Genomic DNA, 23249 nt, shown 5'->3' with positions numbered 1-23249 from the left:
CCCTGAGTATTCTTTTTGGGCTCACATTCTTGTGCCTCTGTGCTTTGACAGGGTGACTGATGCTGATCATTACTAAGCTCTGATGGCTCTGGATCAGAGGAAATTCTCCTCCATGGTCTGTCAATCTCACCAAAAAGCCACTCTGTGGCTAATGGTCCAGCTCCAGCAACACGATCTTTGTGAAATTTTAAACTCAAAATGACCAATGCACAACCATATTATGAACACAATCTATTCTCAGCATTAATGGAATAGTTTAACAATTTCTGGAACTATTCTTATTCGCTGTCTTGGGCAAGGTTACTCCCTGTGTCTGCACTGTTAAATAAAAGCTAAAGCCACAGAAACTGAAAATAAGAGCTCTTCCCTCAGATAACAAAATCCACATAGCAAACTACTATTATTTTACATGTTTCAGGCACATTCAGCAAGATATTCCTGCACAATCTCCTTGATCTGTATATTGTGTATAGTCTTTTTCTCTTGTACGTGACCACGATTTTTCAAAGATGCTCCATAAATCATAATGGTGGATAACCGGAGAGCCTATTTTTCCTCATCCAGACAGTGAAATGTATAACAAGAGGCAATGGTGTAATCAATTGAGGATCTCGTAGTAAATCTCGCAGAAGTCCCACCAGCCCAGAACAATAAGTTAGGCAGCCTATAGTGCGGTGGGGAGGACTCCGAACACCTCGGGTGCAGTGAAGGTTGAGATGGCTCCATCCTGGGTTACTGATTCACAGAAGGCCTGCTGTTAAACTTGGGATGAGAAGCAGTGATGCATCTGTTGCCTGCAATGTAACGTGGAGGTGCAGCTCTTACAGGAAGGTGACAGTGACTGAGATGTGGTTGCAGGGGGTAAAAAAGCAGCTAAATTTGACTAACTTTAACAGCCATTAGTAAGAACACTGTGTTTCACCAAACTCTGAAAATCCCATAATACTGACCTATTCTTTCCTCGAAAAGAGCTGCAGAGGAACTATACCAACCTCCATTAATTAAAGAATTACTAATTTATGACAGACTTGATGGAATAAAGAAATAGCCAGACACTTTTGGAAATTCGTTTAATCTCACTCTTGATGGGTACTAGATCAAAGGATTGATTTTTTTATCTCTCATTTGTGTTAAATATGAAACTACTGCTTGCAGAGAGTAAGCTAAGATTAGAACAGATAAATACTGGAATCAAAATCTGCTTTTAGGCACCTTAAAAGCTCACTAATGAACACTTTGCAGTGTTCTGCTCACATACTGAAAATAACTAAGTATGTTCAATTTACCCTGTTAGAGCTCTTTTTAGCTATTATGATTGCAAACTTGATGTTTTATTGTGGCATAATGTGGTATAGTTGTTGACATTGTTGCCTTAAGGTTTGAACCAGGGTGTGTTTTCTATGTGAATTTTGCTCCCCACCCCCAGTTATCTAAGGTTGTTGTTGGACAATAATAATGAAAATAATTTTTTTCTTCACCTTAATAGAAGACTACGTCAAATTGGAGGAAGATGAAAAGGTGTTATTTATGCTCCTCTGCATTCAAACCAGACTCTCAGTGGCAGTACAAAAGCCTTTGTTTGGTGCAACGTCTTCTGCAATTTTTGTTCGTCTGTTTTGTTTAATTCTTTTATGACTAATGTTAAGAACTAAATAAAAAATACTCTAGAAACAGGGTTCCTCCACAGTACCTACAGCACAGACACAAAAAAAGAGTGATGCTTTCTCCAGTAACTAAAGAAACTATGAAAAAATCAAAACAATGAGAATCGCAAAAGGTACCAAGTCAAATAAAACCAGGGAGTATGTGTATGTATATATGCAAAAAAAGGTGATCAAAATGAACACAAATTAAAAGTTAAATTGGAACTGAGCAAAAAAACCTAGTAAAGAGTAAGGGAAAGATATCTGTGCTGCTATGAGAATCTGACTTCACTTACACTCAACTTTGTTGTTAACTTTACTGCAGAACTACAGCTGTTCCAAAGGGTGAGAAGAAAACATGGCTTAGATGCTCCACCTAGTGCTAACCTACCCTTTCTTACAAGCTACAGTAAATAAAAATGGGAAACACTGAGCATCATTACCAATGTTGCTAATGTAAAACAAGAAAAGAGAAACACATCAGATTGTTGTCACATGTAGAATAATCACTTAGACTCATCTTTTTTTACATCACAACAGTGGGACTGTAAGAAAATAACTGAGCTTCAGAAGTTGCTGTTGTTGCAAGAGATAGTTGTACTAAGTCGTGTCTTTTCTTTTGAAAAAACATTGTTCCATGTTTCTTCTGCTAAAGGGGATACGATATAAGCACGGAGGTTTCTCTTTTTGTTAGTATTTAGAGAATTCAGCCATCTAAAATAAAGGCTGTCATTGTGTGCACTTGAGTTTTCTCTCTCTCTCTCTCCTGCGATGAACTGTTTTGCTGTCTGGGATGTATCTTGCCCCCAAACAATAATGTATTACAGGATAAAGCGGCTAAATCTGATGGTGGGTGTTTTAACAGACTGGCTTCTGAATTAACATCTTAACTGGAAGAAACAATAACCCAAAGCATCTGCAAAAACTTGGCAAGCCTTATCCTCCTAAATGGCTTGTAGTTTGGCTATGAGACATTTTTATCATCCATTAATAAACAGGGCCCTTTTAGAATGCAGCAACCGAGTTATATAAGGAATATTACAGAGTTTACAGGGTGTATATTGATCTTAGAAATAGGAGACCCTGTCGTCTTTGGGGTTGCGGTGCTAACGATGGCCAAGAACGGCTGCTGAAGATTCCAGATGAAGACCTTTACAGTATCTTTCTCTTCTGATTTCAGATCTTCACCTTGCAGTGAACTCGATGATCATGAAAGAAACCCAAAAACTTTAAATGTGCACTTCAGCAAACACAGGTACAGTACAGTATTGTGTAAAAGTCTTGAGTTTTTGCACAACTTTGCAGCAACTTTACTCTTCAAAACAGCCTAAACCCCACTGCTTCAATAATGTTGAGGTCCGGGCTCTGAGGAGGATTTATCACCACTTATTTTCAGTCCACTTCTTGCATCATTTGACATCCCTCAGCCTTTTCTCCCTGTTTACCCTTCCTTAAGAATGGCTACTTGACAGCTATCCTCCCATGGAGACTGTTTCTGATGAGGCTTCGGCCAACAGTAGATGGATCAACTGAAAGTCCAGGTCCTTTGTCCTATTTCTTAAATACATCATTTTCAGTATCAATGTGAACAGATGAGAATGATTCTGATGATCCAACACGTTGGGACAAAGAAAAAGAAATGAAAAAAGGTTTGAACATTTGATGAGAATCTGCAGACTGTTTTATTGCTGAGTTGTTGAGGTTTTGATTGTGGGTTTATGGATGGCTAGTGGTACCCAGTCCACAAAACACAGGAATCAGAATCCAATCCCCAGTCTGATGGATTGAGAGGCAAATTGACAGGGTCAGATTTCATAAAAGTGCAAGCTGCTGTGGGTCCAGGAGCACAGCTGCAGTCTAATAAAGAGACAACAGTGTGTGGCGTGTGCTTGTTTGTGCATGTGCAGTAGCACACACATGTGTTAACATCAGTGTGAAGTGATAGCAGCAACCCCAGAACTAATTTGTGAGGCCACAGCTCATGCCGCTGCTCTGATGCATGCTGCTGTTACACAACCTTTGTGCAGACTGGAAAGCACGCCGTCAGAGCTTTGTAGCGTGGGATTGGAAAGTGTTCATGGTGACTAAGCCTGCTGTGTCAATCTGGGATTGGACCAGCCTCTGGCTATCACAGCTCACACGAGGAGTGATGAGAGCAACATGAGTGCCATATGTCAACCAGCAAAAGCAGCCTGAAGAGAACATGACTATCGCCTGCTCAGAATTAATGTGACAGCCTCCCCTTCATGTGACTTTGTGTACAACAAAACGAGAACATCAGGAGAGAAAAACAATTGTGTGTGCCTGAATGATAACATTTAGTTATTTTCCAAGCAGTCTGTATTGCTTTGATGATTGTCACCTGCCCTCTAGTGGCAGCTTCCATTATTGGACCACCTGCGCCTACACTTGAAGGTTAGAAAAAATTTGCATAAAATAAAAAAATCTCCATCATAATGCCACCATCATCCTTATAATGGCACCCATGGATGATCTATATTGATTTTGCAGCTCTCTTTTCTTTGTAAATGAGGTGAGCAGCTTGAAGGTGGGATTAAAATTAAATTTAGTGGAGATAAAAGAGGACGTCATCTTATCCTGGTGGAGCAGAAGTGCTGGCATTAAGTCACAGACACACTCCGAAGAGAACAGACCGGCTTGAAAGAGATAAGCTAGAGTGGGTTTTGTCTTAGAGTTCAGAAAACCTGGATACATCATAATTAAAGGTTAAATAATTGAGGTTTGACATTTCTCACAGGTGGGTGTGATATTGATGTTTCTCTCATGTTTACAGGGCTGACCCTTTTTCCTGTGTTCCTGTGTTCCTGTGTGACCACCAACACTCAAGACCTGAACCAAGGAAAACCAAATAAACTACAAACAAGACATATGTCAGAGCACACAATGGACAGGGAAACAGAAAATCTCTGTCTTTACTGTCTTAACAGTCATTTTTAGCAGAAAGAGAGTAAGAGCATTCACAGAGGAGGTCGTAACTCATTAGAGTTAACAGACAGCACAGGGATATGCACAGCTGAGTTGGACTGCGGTTACAGCTTAACCTGGACATTTAACCGGACCACCTCCCGTGTCCCAGTTTACATGCATGGGAGCTGAATGGAGTTATTGACTGTAGCACTTCAGACACTGTGATACTATAAATTGGGTGAGAAAATGTTCAAGACATTCTGCCACTTCTAATTTTCTCTGTGAGAGATCATCATACATGTAAATATAGCCAAATTCACAGCACAAGTGTTTTCTTTAAGTTACTTGAATGGTGATTTTGTCTGACGACATGGAGGGTATAGAATTAGGATTTCATTAGAGCAGAGCAACAGTCTGGAAATGCTTTAAGTTCGGAACCAATTCCCAGTTTCACAAGGAACTAGTACACGTTTATTTGTCACTTTTTAATGAGCTCTTCTGAATTATCCTCTTTATAAGGCCCATTGTGCTATGACATGCTTTGGAGTAGTGGGACATGGGCATGACAACCACCATCAGGATTCCAACCTGATTAACCAAACTTAAAGCAGACTGACTGCTGTCTATTGTGACATTAACTACTTATAAGTACTTTACACAAATTGACTTAAAAAAGTCCCATAATATTGCTTTAGGCCTGGAATATACTTGCTCTTTAATAACACATTCATATTAGCACCTTGCTCTGTTGTTCTCTTACTTGCCTTCCTACTACTCCTGTTAGCTGAGGATTTCACGAGGACGCACACCAGATGAACCAACATGCTATCTGCAGCATCCCCACTCCAACATTTTCAGTTTCCAAAATGGTACTTATCTCTCGTCAGCTATTTTGACAGGCATATTTGTCACTTTGCAGCGACAAAGATACATCGTAAAGATGGGGGTAATTGTGGACTCAATTTCCTCTACAAATTTGTAGGGTCAGAGGGGGAAATTTGTAAATTTGTGGGGTAAAAAAAAAAGTGTATTCCAGGCCTTACTGTAAGTCCATTGTGGCCAAGGTCACCCTTTGGCTCCAATCCTGTGGCTCACTCTAGATCATTTTCTGATCACTTTATTTAATTTTGTCATGACTTTGTATCATAGAGGCTATTTTGCAACTTTTTCTGATCATTTTGTGCTCTTTTGTGATCATTTGATTGACTGCTCAACTAAAATATTGACAGTCTAACCCATTGGACCCCATTTAGTGGAGATGTGTCCTGTCAAGCCAGCCTATACTTGATTGAAATTAATGAGAAATAAATTAAATATCAGCCAAAATTGGTGTATTTTTTTATATCATTTATGTCCCCCTAAAATAGCTACTGTACACAGAATTTTAATTATTTTTAAACCCCAACATATACGATATTTCTATAATAAGCTGAAGTACTCCGGTCTTTTCTTTACCCACTGGCAAACACAGCAGTACCCCTGCTAAGTGGCTGCGTATGAATCAAACATACAAAGATGGACAAAACCAGTTTAAGACGAGTAAAAGATTTATTTCACATTTTTCTTTTAAATATCACCAGCTTTGTTTGAGAAATTAAAGACATCAAAGAACAGGTCACAAGAGCAGTTAAGAAGGCTCATTTACACAGAAGGACAAGAGGTACAATCTCTGGAAAAATCCAGAAGGATCAGATAATGTGGGTTATGCTTGCTGATGGTTTGGTGTCATCACTGTAGTTTATGAAGGATGGACAGAGCGTGCTGGCTTTGTTCACTGGCATTAGCCAAGTGTTAACAAGAATGAGTTTAGAGATGGACTAAAACACGAGTTACAGCATTATCAAAGCCTTAAATCAAGAGTAGGCCTGGAAGAACGCAAAACAAGTGCAAGTACTCGGATAAAGAGGTGAGATGGTATATGGTCTGTGAATGAGGGTTAAAGTTAAGCAGCCAGAGAGACACAAGGGCACCAGAACAAGGGGAAACACATAGTGAAGCACTGACATCACAATGCACAGCTCACACAGACTTGGCTTCACTGGAGATAAGCAGTTTGATCGCCCGAACAGTCAAGAGATCTATTATTCACAGCTGATGCTGAGTTTATACACCTGGTTCAACCTGAGTCAAGTTTATAGTGAGGACGTAACTCAGGTAACACAAAGGGCATGTAAAAATGAAAGGTTTTGGACACACTTAGAGGGACGTGGTGTTAAGTCGCCTCCTCTATATTGACAGTTACTGATGATGCCTTAAACCTATGACCTGGTTCATCTCACCTGTGCAAGCGGGGAAGGAAGGGGGAGAAAAGTGTAAGAGTCACACAGGCACTTGAGAAAAATGACAAAACACTACAACTTCCATTAAGGCACAACAGATAAACTACACTCACAGACAGCAGTCTTTGGGACAAGAACACGATTCTTGCTGTGGGCACACAGAGCCGCACACACTGTACAGTGCTCTGAACAGACACGTGAACATAAGATCGTTCTTCTTCACATCTGCCTCCAAAATCAGATTTCCATTAAGAAAAAACTTATATTCTGATGATGGACAGCTAACACTGAAGTGCATGTCCCCATTGAAGTTTACTGTGAGAATCAGCTGTGATTTTCAGCTATTAAAACAAAATAATGCAATAAAATATCTGATAGGTGCCATTTCTTTTCATGTACGACTGCACTGAATGAACTTCCATGGATAGATAAAATGTCCCTTTTGGGCTTTTTAAAAAACACATTATGTGGCTCTGTTTAGTTGCAATGAAACTTCTTGTGTTAATCTATACTGTGACTAAAATGCTAAGAATGCACATGTTCAAAAATCAAATTATCTTAATAAAACATTTAATAAGGGTTAATCTAGTCTGAAGAAAATACATTCGAGTGCATTACATCTACCAAAAGATAACCATACAGAGCAGCTTTACAGGACTACTTACAGGTTTTAATTTAAAGAATAAGGCTAACATGATCCCTCTTGTTCTTATCTTGAAGCTGTGGTTTTCTTTGTTTTTTTTGTTAACAAATCCCATGAAATCTGGTGACAAATCTTTAAATGGGTCCTAAATATAAACATTGCCTTTGTATGGGACTACTTAACTTAGAAACTGAAACAGGAGTAAAATCTAGGATGAATTAGGTAGAGGTAGAGCTCCTTGGCTCAGAGACAACAGCTACATCAGGCCACACCTGATAAAAGCATTAAATCATTGTGGATTTTTGTTTGTTTGTCTTGGGTCATCTCATGGGATTTGTTGACACGAAGACAGAATATGACAGAATAACCTCAGCCTTATCTCTGATCCTCCTTTCTGATTTTGAATGGGCGATGGCACAGCTCTACACTCCTCTGATGCTACTCGAGCTCATCGCACGGCTACAGCTGTTTGGCCTGAATTAATCAGCACCTAAAATCAGCAGAGGTAATTAGCACAGTGGAAACACATGCACACACATTTTGACAAACACACACTCAGACATAGCTCACACACACAAGTAAGCATGAGGAGTTATTCAACTCACATGTAATCAAGAATGTGAATGTCATTGGCAATGTATGAAATAGTAGTAGATATATATATATATATATTTATATTTCCTATTCAGATTTTTTTCCATCATTGGTTTCACTGACTTTCAGATTAATTGTCAATTTGAAAAGATCTCCTCTCAAACTACATCTCTTGACTTCTAATCACTCTTTGTCTCACTCATTCTGGTGGTTTAATGTTTTTGCATGAGCTGAACAGTCTTCTTATGTAGCACAGTGTTTAAAAAACCCCAAAACAAACTACACCCTATGTCGTTGATTACTTTGCACCAGAAGAGCATGAGTACAGTTGATTTAGCATTCCCATATGTTCCCTTGAGGTGCAGATGAGTGAGATAAGATGGGTATAAGCAATTTAACTTTGTGGCAGGAGGCCCTTCTTGTAGGCCACCAGGCCTGCTGCGGCAGCAACAGACAGGACGGTGGAGACCCCCATCAGCTTGATGAAACCTCCAACTGAAGGCAAATTCCTCTCCCAGAAGGTGGTGTTGAATGGGAGTGCTGGGATTTCCTGAATGAGGGAGGTAAGGAGGAAACATTACAGTTGAACTGATTTATGATTGTTAACTTTTATCAAATATCCTACTCAAATAAAATCTGGATCACAGTCGAGGATATGTGAAGTGGGAAATGGGATAAAGAGCATGGCAATCGATTATATGCGAGTTAACTCATCATTTAGTCAGCCAAACCAAATCAAAGTTTATCTTTATGGCACATCAATAATGCATTAAGATGACCAAAGTGCTGTACAATCTATACAAAGATAGCTTCAAGAAATCACTAAATCAGTGAAAAATATAAAGTCAAATAAACAATAAAGCATAAAAAAGTGGAGGTAGGCTTCCACAGATTAGGGACTGCCGCTGAAAAGGTTCTGTCGTCTTTATTTTTGAGTCTTGATCCTGGACTTTGTGAGGAAGTGTGAGGCAGTGAAAGTTTGGACAAGTAGGGTGTACCATGCTTTTTTAAACTGGAACCTGAAATGGACTGGACACCAGTGTAGGAAGGTCATTACAGGTGTGATGTGATAAATCTTTTCTTTCCTGTCAGAATACAGCTGCAGCGTTTTGAACAATCTGCAGGCAACAAAGTGACAATAATCTAAACAAAATAGAAGCAAAAGGTTAAGTACTCTCTCAAAGTCATGTAGAGGGAAAATGGTCTTCACCTTACTAAGGAGCCTTAATTGAAACAAAGCTGGTTTTGACAGGTGAGCTAATCTGTTTGTCAAATTTGAAGATACATTATGTCAGTGGCATTTCTGAACCTAAAAGACAAACCAATTAAAATCATTTCTATTTTGCTTTTGTTCAGTTCTGCTATCCCGGAGAGTTTTCTATAGACAGACAGATCATTGGATCATCTACCAAACAATGAAAGGAGATTTTACTTCTGAAATATACAACCCTACAGAATCATATATAATGAGAAGGGAATGGGGGCCAAGTGTACAGCCTTGAGGAACCCCGCAACTAAGTGGGGATTCAGCTTAAGAATGCCCGCCAACATAGATAGAGAAACTCCTGTCTGATAGATAAGACTGGAAACAATTAAGGGCTGTATCTTTCAATCCCATACATTATTGGTATCTGATAGTATGTCGGGGTCAAAAACTGCATATAAAACAATATGTTTCTTACCTGACACTCAGGCTCTGACATCCAGACCTGACTCTGGTGGATTTTACCCATAGCACACATTACCTGCAAGAACACATTGGTTTTCTCAGTCAGGAGGCTCCCATAAAATCTATCACCACAAAAATGTATCTCAGCATATGTGTTTCAGTTTGTGAACCCTGATGACTATACTGCCCTTTCGCCCTCATTAATTCCCCAACAGATCCTGGGGGTAGATATCATTCAGTAATGTGAACTATGGGAAATCTCCTCAAAGCATTGTGCTAATGCTGGAAGAGGATAGTGAGGAAGATCAAGCAGCAAGTGCTGTAGGAGCATTTAGCAATGATTCTACGATCCGTCTCAGTCGGTGGATCTAAAACTTGGAGGTGGATAAACAAACAGTTTCATCTGGAGTTTCATTGGAAGATTTACTTAGATAAAATCAAAGTAGCTATCTAAAGGCATTTGAAACTGAAAACAGGGGAAGCCTACTTAGCATGCATACTGGTACTTACCTTAAATATGACAAAGCCTACAAAACTGACAAAGATTTGCAGCTGAAACTTGTAATTTTAACTGTTCTTTTCTCATATGAACTATTAAATGTAAAAAAAAAATGGAAGGAGCTTATGCAACATATGGGTTAAGTTCAAATTTTTTTTTGTAAAAGATTATAAAATAGAACATTTTAGGGGAGTTTTTTTCCTAGACATTTCCTACTTCCAAAGTTGAGAATACCACACAAAACGTGTGGTATTATCAAAAAGATTAAATCAAATAATTTTAATTCTACATTTTCCCTCAATATTGTGGTAGAATGGGCTTATACATAAAAAATACAGGAAGTATATTTTACCAGCGCAAAGCACCTAAATCATCACCACAACTGAACACATGTTGTACTTTAGTCAAAGTACCAAATACAATATAACATAATACCATAACTGAAAGTACTGCAAGTACTGCACAGAACTGCCACCTCACTTTACTGTCATGGCTGAACTGTTTAATGTGACAGTTACATTTCTATCTATGTTATTGTTTCAAGCAGATCAAAAGAGACATATGCAGTAACAGGTCATGTGCATGAAAGGTTTACTTAAAAAATATCTACAGCTAATAAGAAAGAGCTGTCAAGTCTGTTTTTCACACATGTCCACATGCTATGAATGGGATTCATAAATATTTAACTATATTTTCTGTACTGAATGGAAAAATACAGAAAATATGCTGATGGTCTGATGCTGACGGTCTGACGGCTTTGCTTTGCGGTAAGACGTATTGCATCACTTCCTGTTGCTTTGTGTGTGTGCACTGTGACAGTTCTCGCTCTTCTTGAACTACTAATAATCACCTTATTTCTCCCTATAATTTACACATCTTGCATAGTTAACTCTATCCCATACTTGTTATATTCTAACGCTCACTCTTACAGATCTTTAGTTTTTATTTTTCACTTTTTAGCGTTGTGTCTGGTTCTCTAGCTTAGCATGGCTACCAGTTCTCTTCCTCTATCTCCTGCTTTCACCTGCTCCTTGTGTCAGATGTTTAGTTACTCCTCTGCCTCCTTTAGTGGTAATGGTACATGTAACAAATGTAGTCTTTTTGTAGTTTTGGAGGCAAGGTTATCTGAATTGGAAGCTCGGCTCTGCACTGTTGAAAACCACCCAATAGCGAGCCAGGCCCCTTTAGTCAGTGCGGAGCCACCTAGCGTAGCTAGCTCTGTTAGTCGTCCCCGAGCAGATCCCGAGCAGCCGGGACTTAAGAGTGGCTGGGTGACTGTCAGGAAGAGGAGTCATAGTCCTAAAGTCAAGCCCGTGGTTCACCATCAACCTGTCCACGTTTCTAATAGATTTTCTCCACTCAGCGACACACCCGCTGAGGACAAAACCCTGGTAATTGGCAGCTCTATAGTCAGAAACGTGGCATTAGAGACACCAGCGACCATAGTCAAATGCATTCCAGGGGCCAGAGCGGGCGACATAGAATCCTATTTAAAACTGCTGGCTAAGGATAAACGTAAATACGGTAAAATAGTTATTCACGTCGGCGGTAATGACACCCGGTTACGCCAATCGGAGGTCACTAAAATTAATGTTGCATCGGTGTGTAATTTTGCCAAAACAATGTCGGACTCCGTAGTTTTCTCTGGACCCCTGCCAAATCTGACCAGTGATGACATATTTAGCCGCATGTCCTCATTCAATCGCTGGTTGTCTAGATGGTGTCCAGCAAACAACGTGGGCTACATAGATAATTGGCAATCTTTCTGGAGAAAACCTGGTCTGATGAGGAGAGACGGCATCCATCCCACTTTGGAAGGAGCGGCTCTCATTTCTAGAAATATGGACGAATTTATTAGTCATCCAAAAACATGACATCCCAGTGTTGAGACCAGGATGCAGAGTTGTAGTCTTACACACTTCTCTGCGGCTTCCCACCTGATGCTGCCCCCCCCTCAATCAAAAAACACAAAAGGAGCAAATCCTCTTGTGCAAAAAAAAATTAAAACAAAAACTTTAACTGAACAAAAACATCAAACTATTAAATGTGGTTTGCTGAATATTAGATCTCTCCCTTTGAAGTCTCTGTTAGTGAATGATTTGATTTGTGATCATCATATTGATATATTTTGTCTTACAGAAACCTGGCTGCAGCAGGAGGATCATGTTAGCATTAATGAATCAACTCCCTCTGACTATTTAAATGTTCATGTTCCTAGAACCACAGGCAGAGGAGGAGGAGTGGCAGCTATCTTCAGATCAGGGTTACTAATCAGTCCTAGACCCAAGATTAGTTTTAGCTCTTTTGAATCTCTGATTCTCAGTTTTTCCCACCCAAAGTGGAAATCACAAAAACCTCTTGTGTTTGTTGTTGTGTATCGTCCGCCTGGCCCTTATTCTGAGTTTCTGTCTGAATTCTCAGAGTTTTTATCCCAGTTAGTGGTGAGTACAGATAAAGTCATTGTAGTGGGTGACTTTAATATTCATGTAGATGTTGAAAATGACAGCCTAAATATTAACTTTAATTCTATATTAGACTCTATTGGATTTTCTCAAAGTGTTCACAGACCTACTCACTGCCTTAATCATACCCTTGACCTTGTGCTGACTTATGGCATTGAGAGTGAACAGTTAACAGTGTTCCCTCATAACCCTGTCTTGTCTGACCATTTTTTAATAACTTTTGAATTTACATTACTTGACTACACGGTTTCTGAGAAGAATTCTACATATAGAAGGTGTCTGTCAGAGAATGCTGTAACCAGATTTAAAGAGTTGATTTCATCATCCTTTTCTTCACTGCCATGTGCTGATATGACACAGGATGGCTACCTAAATTTTACTCCAGTAGAACTTGACTCTCTTGTTGACAGCACTACAGCTTCAATGCGTACAACACTGGACAATGTTGCCCCTCTGAAAAGGAAGGTAATCAGTCAGAAGAGGTTGGCTCCTTGGTATAATTCACAGCTGCGTGCGTTAAAGCAGACTGCAAGAAAGCTGGAGAGACAGTGGCGTTCCTCTAATTTAGAAGAGTCTCAATTAGTCTGGAAAGATAGTTTAATAACGTATAAGAAAGCACTTCGTAAAGCTAGAACTGCGTATTATTCATTATTGATAGAAGAGAATAAGAATAATCCCAGGTTTCTTTTCAGCACTGTTGCCAGGCTGACAAAGAGTCCGAGCTCTGTTGAGCCATGTATTCCTTTAACTCTCAGCAGTGATGATTTCATGAGATTCTTCATCAATAAAATTGTTTCTATCAGAGAGAAGATTAATGGAATCCTTCCCATTATTATCACTGATGTATCATCAAGTAGAGCAGCTTTAGAAGTATCTTTCGAACCTGAATTGTATTTAGACAGCTTCTGTCCAGTTGATCTTTCTGAGCTAACAACAGCAATAGTCTCTTCTAAACCATCAACTTGTATGTTAGACCCAATCCCAACCAGACTGTTCAAGGAGGTTTTCCCCTTAATTGACACTTCCATATTGGATTTGATCAATCGGTCTTTGTTGACAGGATATGTACCTCAGACTTTTAAGGTTGCTGTAATTAAACCTTTACTTAAAAAACCTACTCTTGATTCAGAAGTGTTGGCTAATTATCGACCTATATCCAATCTCCCTTTTTTGTCCAAAGTTCTTGAAAAAATAGTTGCAGTTCAACTTTGTGATCATTTACATAGAAATAATCTGTTTGAAGAGTTTCAGTCAGGATTCAGAGTGCATCATAGCACAGAAACAGCACTGGTGAAAGTTACCAATGATCTCCTGTTAGCCTCTGATAGCGGACTTGTTTCTGTGCTTGTCCTGTTGGATCTCAGTGCTGCATTTGATACGATCGATCACAGCATTCTGTTACAGAGACTTGAACATGTTATTGGGATTAAAGGAACTGCATTAGGCTGGTTTAAGTCATATTTATCTGATAGATTCCAGTTTGTTCTTGTAAATGAAGAATCTTCCTCACACGTTGGAGTAAGTCATGGAGTTCCTCAGGGTTCTGTGCTTGGACCGATTCTTTTTACTTTATACATGCTTCCATTAGGTAACATTATCAGACAGCATGGCATAAATTTCCATTGTTATGCTGATGATACTCAGCTGTACTTATCTATGAAACCAGATGAAACCTACAGGTTGGTCAGGCTACAAGCCTGTCTTAAAGACATAAAGACCTGGATGACTCAGAACTGTCTGCTTTTAAATTCAGACAAAACTGAAGTTGTTCTCTTTGGACCTGAGCGCTTCAGGGAGAAATTGTCTAGTTATATAGTTACTCTAGATGGTATTTCCTTGGCTTCTAGTTCTACAGTGAGGAACCTTGGAGTTATTTTTGACCAGAATTTATCATTTGACGCACATATAAAACTGGTTTCTAGGACTGCCTTCTTTCACCTTCGTAATATTGCTAAAATCAGGAACATCCTGTCTCAGGGTGATGCAGAGAAACTAGTTCATGCATTTGTTACTTCAAGATTGGACTACTGTAATTCCTTATTATTGGGCTGTCCCACATATTCTCTGAAAAGCCTCCAGCTGATCCAAAATGCTGCAGCCAGAGTTCTGATGAGAACTAACAGGAGAGATCATGTTTCTCCAGTTTTAGCTTCTCTTCATTGGCTCCCTGTTAAATTCAGAATAGAATTTAAGATTCTTCTTCTGACATATAAAGTTCTTAATGACCGAGCTCCATCATATCTTAAAGATTTAATTGTAAGATATTTTCCTAACAGAGCACTTCGCTCCCAAACTGCAGGTTTACTTGTTGTTCCCAGAGTTTCTAAAAGTAGAATGGGAGGTAGAGCCTTCAGTTATCAGGCCCCTCTCTTGTGGAATAAGCTGCCAGTAAATGTCCGGGAAGCAGACACCCTTTCCACTTTTAAGATTAGGCTTAAAACTTTTCTTTTCGATAAAGCTTATAGTTAGGGATGGCTCAGGTAATCCTGAAACATCCCATAGTTAAGCTGCTATAGGCTTAGACTGCTGGGGGACCTCATCTGTCACACCTTTCCTCACTTTGCTCTCTTTTTCCCCCTGTTTAATTTCAAAATTGATTTTATGTACATGTGACATTATTGTGGTTATTAACCTATGTTTCCCTGTTCCAACAGATATCCTTTGAATGGCGTTATGGTGTTTTTCCCCCCTCTTTTCCCTCTTTTCTGTCTTCTCAAACCCCAGCTGGTCGAGGCGGATGGCCACCCTTCCTGAGTCTGGTTCTGCCAGAGGTTTCTTCCTGTTAAAAGGGAGTCGTTCCTTTCCACAGTTGCCACAGGCACGCTCAGGACGGGAGATTGGACTGAAGACACATTTCGGTGCAATCTGTTGGTTTCCTTAGCTAGGATATTAATTTTTTGAATTAGCTCTATATGAATTAATTGGATTATGATTACAATGAATTGAATTCCAATTGGCTTGAATTGGACTATATTACTTAAGTGCCTTGAGATGACAATTGTTGTAATCTGGCGCTATATAAATAAAATTGAATTGAATTGAATTGAATATAAGGGATATTCTACATCATGAGAAGCAGGCTGATGGAGCTGTGGAGAGCTGCTAATATCCTTCAGGTGTGAGAGTTGATTTTACAGCAGCTTCAATTAGGCTGATGAGGTCACAGATTAAACCAATCTAACCTGGTATGTAGAGAACAGCTCTAGTTGTTTCTCTGGACATTGGCTGTCTTTTCTCTTATTTTCAGTCCAGTCCTTGTACCCGACTATGTTCAGAGGAATGTGTTTTTCTTTGCTGAGCCACCTAAAACTGAATTTGAATCATTCAAGCTTAAAAAAGGCAACTAACTGAAGAGACGAATCACTGCTGTGTCTACAGATAAGACAACTTAGCAAAGAACCATATTCAAATAGTACCTTTAGTAACTTTGATATAAGCAGCATGTCACAAAGATGCATAATTGTGTTAAAGTTGCATTCACTAAACAACCTTGTTTAGAATCAGCAACAAGGTGATTTCCAAAGAGCTCTCAACATGGTAAAAATCCTAAGAAACTGCACCAGTGGAGGAGAAGAAGTGTTAGGCCTAATCAAACTACCTATTACTATTACAGCAGATAAACAGTATCTGAAAGTGGTGTCCTTAAGAAAGACGAAAAATCCAGCAAAGACCTGACACAGGACCCGATAGATGCATCTGGACCTTCAGTTGATCCATCTACTGTTGGCCTAAGCCTCATCAGAAATGGTCTCCATGGAAGGGTGGCTGTCAAGAAGCCATTCTTAAGGAAGGTAAACAGGGAGAAAAGGCTGAGCTATGCCAAATGACACAAGAAGTGGACTGAAAATCAGTGGCAACAGGTCTTATGGAGGGATGAATCCTCCCCAGAGCCTGGATGGAACAAAAGGCAGCCAACATCCAAAGAAGAGCTTTGGGATGTCCTTCAAGAAGCCTGGAAAACTATTCCTGAAGATTACTTAAAGAAATGACAAAAAGTTTGTCTAAGAGGGTTCAGGCTGGGTTGAAGAATAAAGGAGCTCAGACCAAATATTCACTTTAAAGCTTATTAGAATTGGAAATACATTGTATATACATTTACTGTATTTCCATTTATGTTTGCCCATATATTACTACATCTCTCTCGTTTCTTTTTTCTGTTGATCTATAGATATTGAAATGAGGGGTGGTTCAAGCCTTATTCAGAACTGTAGCCATTGTTTCTTGACATTTCCACCTGCTCTTCATGGTATTTTCAAATAAACCTGAAAGCTATACCTTTCACCAAAACTAGTGTATCCCAGAGGTTTCTCAAAGTGCACTCAGTGTCTGAGGTAGGTTAGTGCAGACCTCTCTGGCTGCTCTTTCTCCAGCTTGTACTGCCCCCTCCATGTATCCACTCCATTCTGTGGCCGTCTCTGTGCCTGCAAAGTACAACCTGCCCACCGGCTCCCTCAGCACTCTGTGGACCGGAGAAGACAGAACAGATGAGAGGTTAATCAGACTTAAAACCTGTATTGCTTTCCCTGTGTAAAGCACTTTCGGTTGCTTTGTGCTCTACATGTTTCTTATTTTTAAAACTGCCTTTTTGAAAATGAATTACATTTCTAAAGGTATAAAGTACGTCTGGGAAAACAAAACTTCAAACTGTACATTTATTTATAAAGGAACCAAAAAACAGCTTTAATATCTACCTAAAGCTCCCCCGGATGGACTATTGTGTCAAAGATGTGTTCACATGAAGTTTGTCACACATTTAAACAAGAGTTTAACAGAATATTCAGTTTTCTACATTATAGAGATAAATAAAGTAATTCATGCTTATAAATCTAATTCTACACGTTTGGTTCAGTTTGAGCTATTAACCATGGTTCGGTGACGTTGGGGGGTAATTGAGCGTTAAATACGGGAAAGCTAAATCAGGCAGATACAAGCCCAAAGCAGCAACTACACAGAGCTTGATGAACATGGGATTTATCACGTTGATCATGTTTTCTCGGGAAGAACAGGTCTGGATTTGGACAAAGACACCTGTACCAGCCACTGAGCAAACGCAGGGCTGTACATCTGTGCGACTCACTTGCCAAACTGGGTAAGGATTCCTGGGGGGAAATAGGCTGTGTAGCAGCCCCCGGAGTACTCCTCCTCACACCAGTTCTTCTCCTCATAATGCACCGGCTGAAGCACACAAGCGGAGACATGAATGGTTAAAACAAGCGAGTTGATTCCACTGTAGCTGTTTCTTTGTATCCAGACTTACACGCAGAGCCTCCTCTGAGCCCAGCACTTTAGAGTAATTCTCACAGATTTTCCTCAGCCTAAAATAAAACAACAGAAGAGTTTGGATTAAACCAGTCCTGCAGCTTGAGAAACTGTATTTATTTGCTGTGGTCATGTTTTCGAACCTCTCTTCCTTGGACAGGGCACACAGCTTTCTGCACTTGCGAGCGAGGATGAATCTGGGGAAGAAAAAAAGAGGGATAAATTTGTCACACACTGCACGGCCACATATGGATAGTGGTATTTTCTTAGTTTCCCAAATATACAAAGACTCTAACACGCGTCTACATTTGTGGCTCTGGTTTGAGGAAGGCATTCAAGCTCCTAGTGGTAAAACTAAAGTTCGCAAGAAAATGCTTGGTGAGGAACTTTAGCAGCATTTAAAGAGGTCTCGTGTCACTTTCACTCTTAAAAATTCAAATCTGAAATAAAAGAATCCAACAAATGACAGATAAAACCTTTTCTAGGGAAAGGGCCTCTTTTCTCTTTTGTAGTACTCATAAGCTCAGACATTTGCTGTTTTCAATAATTCTTCTGGCAACTGGATGTGTCTCTGTCACATCTGAAAGGACAACCTGGTGTTTTCCCTTAAAGATTTGGGACGGCAGTCTGACTTGGTCCCTGGAGTGGCACTTTAATTTACACAGCATTCATTGTCAACAGTGAAAGGGTTATGTTGAACTGTGCCTGCATTGCACCCCACAGGAGTGTGCTCTGGTTGATGCCACAGACATTTCAAAGATTTTTGCACCAGTCACAGGCATAAATATGTGTATACAACTAAAGCAATTGCATTAGGACAAGTGTGGAACTACTCTGCAGTTAAAAAGGAGATTTTTTCAATTCAATCGATGCAAACACAGGAACCACAGTGGGTACAATCAACACCAAGCATTTACTCCATTTTAGTTTCTCTCTTTCTCTCTGAATTTGCTTTGTTGCTTTGGGTATCACAAAATGGATAGACATTTTCGGCTTTTTTCCACAATGGGAAGGGATTAACTGAAATAAAAACATTTTAACTCTACTTCTACATAAGACTGCATTTTTAACAAGTTTGTTGACCATGTAAGATTCATATCACCTCCAGGTAGGTCTTAAACACACAGGTCGTCCCCTGTCTGACTCACTTGAAGTGTCCAATCTCAAGCAAGTCATGAGTAAATGTAACCTGTATGACTGAATGCTGTCGCTTTACAAGTCTTGTGTGTGAAAACAGCTGTAAATAGAACCAACTTATACTCGAGTTGTAAGTATGCAGCTCTGGACTCACCCCATAATACAAGGAACACTCCCATCAGGCTTTGTGTCATCCAGCGTCAGGCCAATGGGAGCACCCTCCTCCTCAATCACCATGGTGCCGCAGTAACCTGTAACACAACCAGAAGTTAAAACCAACATCACATCCTTTCACTACTGCTCTGTTCGCTTCCTGCTTACCCTTCTTCCTCCAGAAGTTCTCCTTGTAGTACACCATGCACTTGATGACAGAGCCCATGGGGACGCGGTTGATCAGCTGGTTTCTCAGTGGGGGCAGCTCGGGATTGAAGTGCATCTTCAGGTTCATTGCGGGAGGAGTGGCCACAATCACATACCTGGCCTAAAGCAAAAAACAAGACAGGCCTAAAACAACAGCATAGAAACAAATACGGGACAGAAGAATGTGTGCTGAATCTGCTGTGACAGCTTGTTCCTAATCAACCAGTAGATGGCAGCAAAAGAGTGTGTGTTAAATCCAGACTCCCTCTAAATACCTGCAACAGAACAGTATTATGTTCATAACAAATACATCTACTGTGCTGCAACAAATACATGCATATACTCCTGAGGAAAATGTCCTGACAGGTGACAGATTTTAGTTGTAAATTTCTGACATTCAGCAAATTAGATCAGTTCAGTGGCTCTTGAGCTAAAGGCTGTGTCCCATTAAGGGGACAAAATCCAACATTTTCTCCTTGAACTAAGTGTCTTGGTTGAATCCAAAAATCCAGTTGAATTTACAGGAAAGACATGTTGGTGCTGAAACTAAGAAGCCAAATTGTTTTCTTGAAAAACATAAGCTCAAATATTAGGTTTAATGTTAGCAATGTATAAAAAAAAGTTGCTCCTGAAAACAAAAATATATCACCTGGCAGAACATATGACAACCAATTCGGTTAGTTGTCAACATGACTGGGTTTACAGACAAAATAAATACTAATAAAGACAATCTGTGTTTTATTGTGTAATCTACCTTTTAATTTGAGTGTATTCGAATTGCCAAGCAGAAAGACGTTGGAAAAACTCAAATAATAAAGATTAATTACCGATACAGCAATACTTTTCTTCCAGTTTTATATCTGTATCACTATGATATTATCATTGTGAAGTGTTCTGGCCATGATAATAGCACAACCAGCATGATATATCAGCCATCTGCTGCCCGGGTTTCTAAGCCTGAAAAACCTGTATCTGTCAACCTCAACTGAAAACATTTGGAGAAAATATTGAAATAAAGAATAAAACAAAGGAGGCCACAAACTGTTAAGCAGATGAAAAAATAGATCAAGCAAGAAGGGGAAACATTTCTGTTTTCAAACTACTGGTTTTATTGAACTTGAGGATGACCTTTCAGTCAAAATGAGCAGATATTGTAAAACTGTCTTTGCACAGAGTTAAATGATTGCTATTTGGTTGCATCGGGCAGTAAAAGTGTTGTGTTCCACTCACTGTGTAGGTCTGTTTGTTCACTGTCTCCACCACCACCATGTCTCCGGCCTGATCGATCCGGTAGACCGGTGACTCCAGCTTCACGCGGTCACCCAGCTCATTGGCCATGCCCTCACTGATCTGGCCGGAGCCACCTGCAAATTTCCTCTCCTTTGCAGGTGGAGGAAGAGAGCAAGAGTCAGTTACCACTGAAGATGCAGCATGTAGTTTGTTTTTTTATTTACTGTCCATCTGATCCTGCTGAGTACAACTTCTCGGGTGAGGGAAGTTGATAAGATCTGCTGACTTTCTCGGTATTTTGTATAATTTTCCCTGTTTTTTCCCTCACTACAAATTTGTGTTTGTACATATCAGGCCAGTAACAGCTGTATGATGAAGAGAGACCAAGGGAGTGGAGAGGGAGAGCTTTAGTGCTGCCAAAGCTCTGGTAAACAAAATTGATAAACCTTTGACCTTTTCCATATGGTTAGTGTCAACATCTCCCATCTTCCTTGATCAGAAACACATTGTGAGCTTTCCACGGTGGTATTTCAACAAATTTGCCAGCCACTCCCTGCTAAATCATGAGCAAACCCTAAATTAATTTTGGTAGTGAAACAAAGTGAGCCTGTGCTTGTCAGTGATACAAATGCACTGAAACCAAATGTGATGTACATCATTTCTAATAATCCCTCCCTGCTTTAAACAAAAATCTGCATATAACTGCACACACTTCTGGACATGTTTCATCAACATGTGCACATGTCCTAAGTGGTCTAGCAAACAGGAAATTGCATCAGAGCTCACTACAGTGTCATCTGTTTACAGAAACACAATCACACTCCTCAGTGGCCATGGCAACAGGGTCACCCAGCTTTGGAAAGTACAGCAGCGCAGTGAGCTCTGCCAGCACAGCAAGAAAGCATCTTTTGTCAGGCTCATAATTATTCTGGGCTGATGCAGAGCAGGCGAAGGTAAAAGTATTGGATCTGATTTAGGATCTCTCTGATGCTCAGCCTCGTGTTACGCATGAGTGATTTCTTCTTTGCAGTACACAAAGAGCTAAGTCCCCTTCTTGGCATCCCTTCTGCTCCGTCCTCTGTAATTTAAAGAGATTTCCTGGAAATCTGATCACAACAAAGGGAGTTTTCTGCTTCTCTCCAAAATTAAGTGGATTCCAGTGAAGATTTTCACACGGTGATTTAGCGTTTTAGTTTCTTTAACAGAATTTTGATTTTGATGCACTTTCAAGACCTACCTGTCCTCCGTTAGTGGTGGAGAAGATCCTCATGGTTCCTCCGCACTGTTTGACGTACCAGAGGAACCACAGGGCCGACACCTCGTGGGGTTCCGACGTCACGTTCACGTTGACAAACAGAGTGCCGAAGCGACGAACAGCGCTGGGAGAAGGAAAAACAAGACCTCAGTAGACATACTGTTGCTACAGATACGTTACACTAATACCCTGAAGATTTGTGCCTTTATTCAGTGTGCAGTAAATAACAAGAAGCTTGGTTAGAATTACAAAATATAGGTGAGGACACTAAATTTCCCAACAAAGACACGTTTTTTTGTGTTACCTGGTCCAGCAGACTTTTTCAAAGAGTTGCTGCATGGTCATCTTGTCCCACTCCTCAGCATGTGGAGCTCTCCAGGGCGCCTCTTTGGGAATCTGAAATCCATCAGGAGGTTCGACAAAATACAAATGAGTAGAAAGTGTAAACACAGCAAAAGCACAGCAGCATGTTTGTGACCGACTTTACCTCCTTGCCCATTTCATCCATTGTCCTGAAGAGGTTGTTAAAGTCCATCACAACGATGGGGTTCCACATCGGAGGGAAGGAGCCTTTGAATGGGTGAGACTTTCCCTGTTGGATCAATAAAAAATCTCATTAATATTTTTCATAAGAATTGCTTTTATAAGTTTAAAAGCTCAGTTTCCTTTATAAATAAAATAAATCCGTGTCTGCCCTTTGCAGACAGTTTGGAGGGTGACACTTTTCTTTATCAATAGTTCTTTATTTCATGGCAGTACAGAATATTTAATACATTTAACAACCGTCAAACCTTCTTGAGCTTCTGGCTCTGGAACTGAACAGTTTTCATACACTGTTGTGATCTAAATGTCTGAAACTTATTTTGAACGGTTCCCAGTTCTGCTAACAAAAAACAGACAGTAAACGGAGGCGAAACGGTTGATTGTGGGAGATTTAAAACACAAACTATAGTTACAAACAGCAATTAAAACGGCCCAGGTAGATAGTGAGCCCTTGAACTATTTACATTGTTTGACCTCATCGAGTGCTTGAGATATGCACAAACTGGAACACTGTTGGGAAGTTGAACTCAGACACCAGGAGACTTTTATGTTCCCAGAAAGAGAATCAGGAATCATGCTCCCACAGACGTGCCTCTGTGTTGTTCTCAACCAGCACCGAGTGAAGGATTAGTTGTATTCAACCAGGCCAAAAGTGCAACATAAGCAATAAAACTATTCATTTTGTTTGAATAGTGACTAGTTAAAATGCTGGAGACAACTAAAGCAGAAGGCCACGGCAGAGGTCACC

The 23249-nt window shown here is 39.9% G+C and overlaps 1 protein-coding gene across 1 annotated transcript in view; it reads right to left on the bottom strand.

The window, feature by feature from the left end:
• Positions 1 to 6100: 6100 nt before the first annotated feature.
• Positions 6101 to 23249, bottom strand: part of mao (monoamine oxidase) — a 47885-nt gene continuing 30736 nt past the window's right edge. Inside the window, exons 4-15 of the mRNA XM_072397373.1 lie at positions 22446 to 22550; positions 22263 to 22354; positions 21941 to 22082; positions 20704 to 20853; positions 19435 to 19594; positions 19268 to 19364; positions 18120 to 18173; positions 17975 to 18032; positions 17795 to 17892; positions 17065 to 17176; positions 9770 to 9832; positions 6101 to 8637 (exon numbers count right to left, since the gene is read on the bottom strand). Of these exons, the coding sequence (XP_072253474.1) occupies positions 8482 to 8637; positions 9770 to 9832; positions 17065 to 17176; positions 17795 to 17892; positions 17975 to 18032; positions 18120 to 18173; positions 19268 to 19364; positions 19435 to 19594; positions 20704 to 20853; positions 21941 to 22082; positions 22263 to 22354; positions 22446 to 22550 (1287 nt within the window). The 3' untranslated portion in view covers positions 6101 to 8481. The remainder of the gene's footprint in view (positions 8638 to 9769; positions 9833 to 17064; positions 17177 to 17794; positions 17893 to 17974; positions 18033 to 18119; positions 18174 to 19267; positions 19365 to 19434; positions 19595 to 20703; positions 20854 to 21940; positions 22083 to 22262; positions 22355 to 22445; positions 22551 to 23249) is intronic.

This window comes from Leuresthes tenuis, unplaced genomic scaffold (assembly GCF_036924035.1).
Source record: "Leuresthes tenuis unplaced genomic scaffold, fLeuTen1.0.hap1 SCAF_12, whole genome shotgun sequence".
In the NCBI taxonomy this organism is placed as follows: Eukaryota; Metazoa; Chordata; class Actinopteri; order Atheriniformes; family Atherinopsidae; genus Leuresthes; species Leuresthes tenuis.
This window is presented reverse-complemented; position numbering and strand designations above follow the sequence as displayed.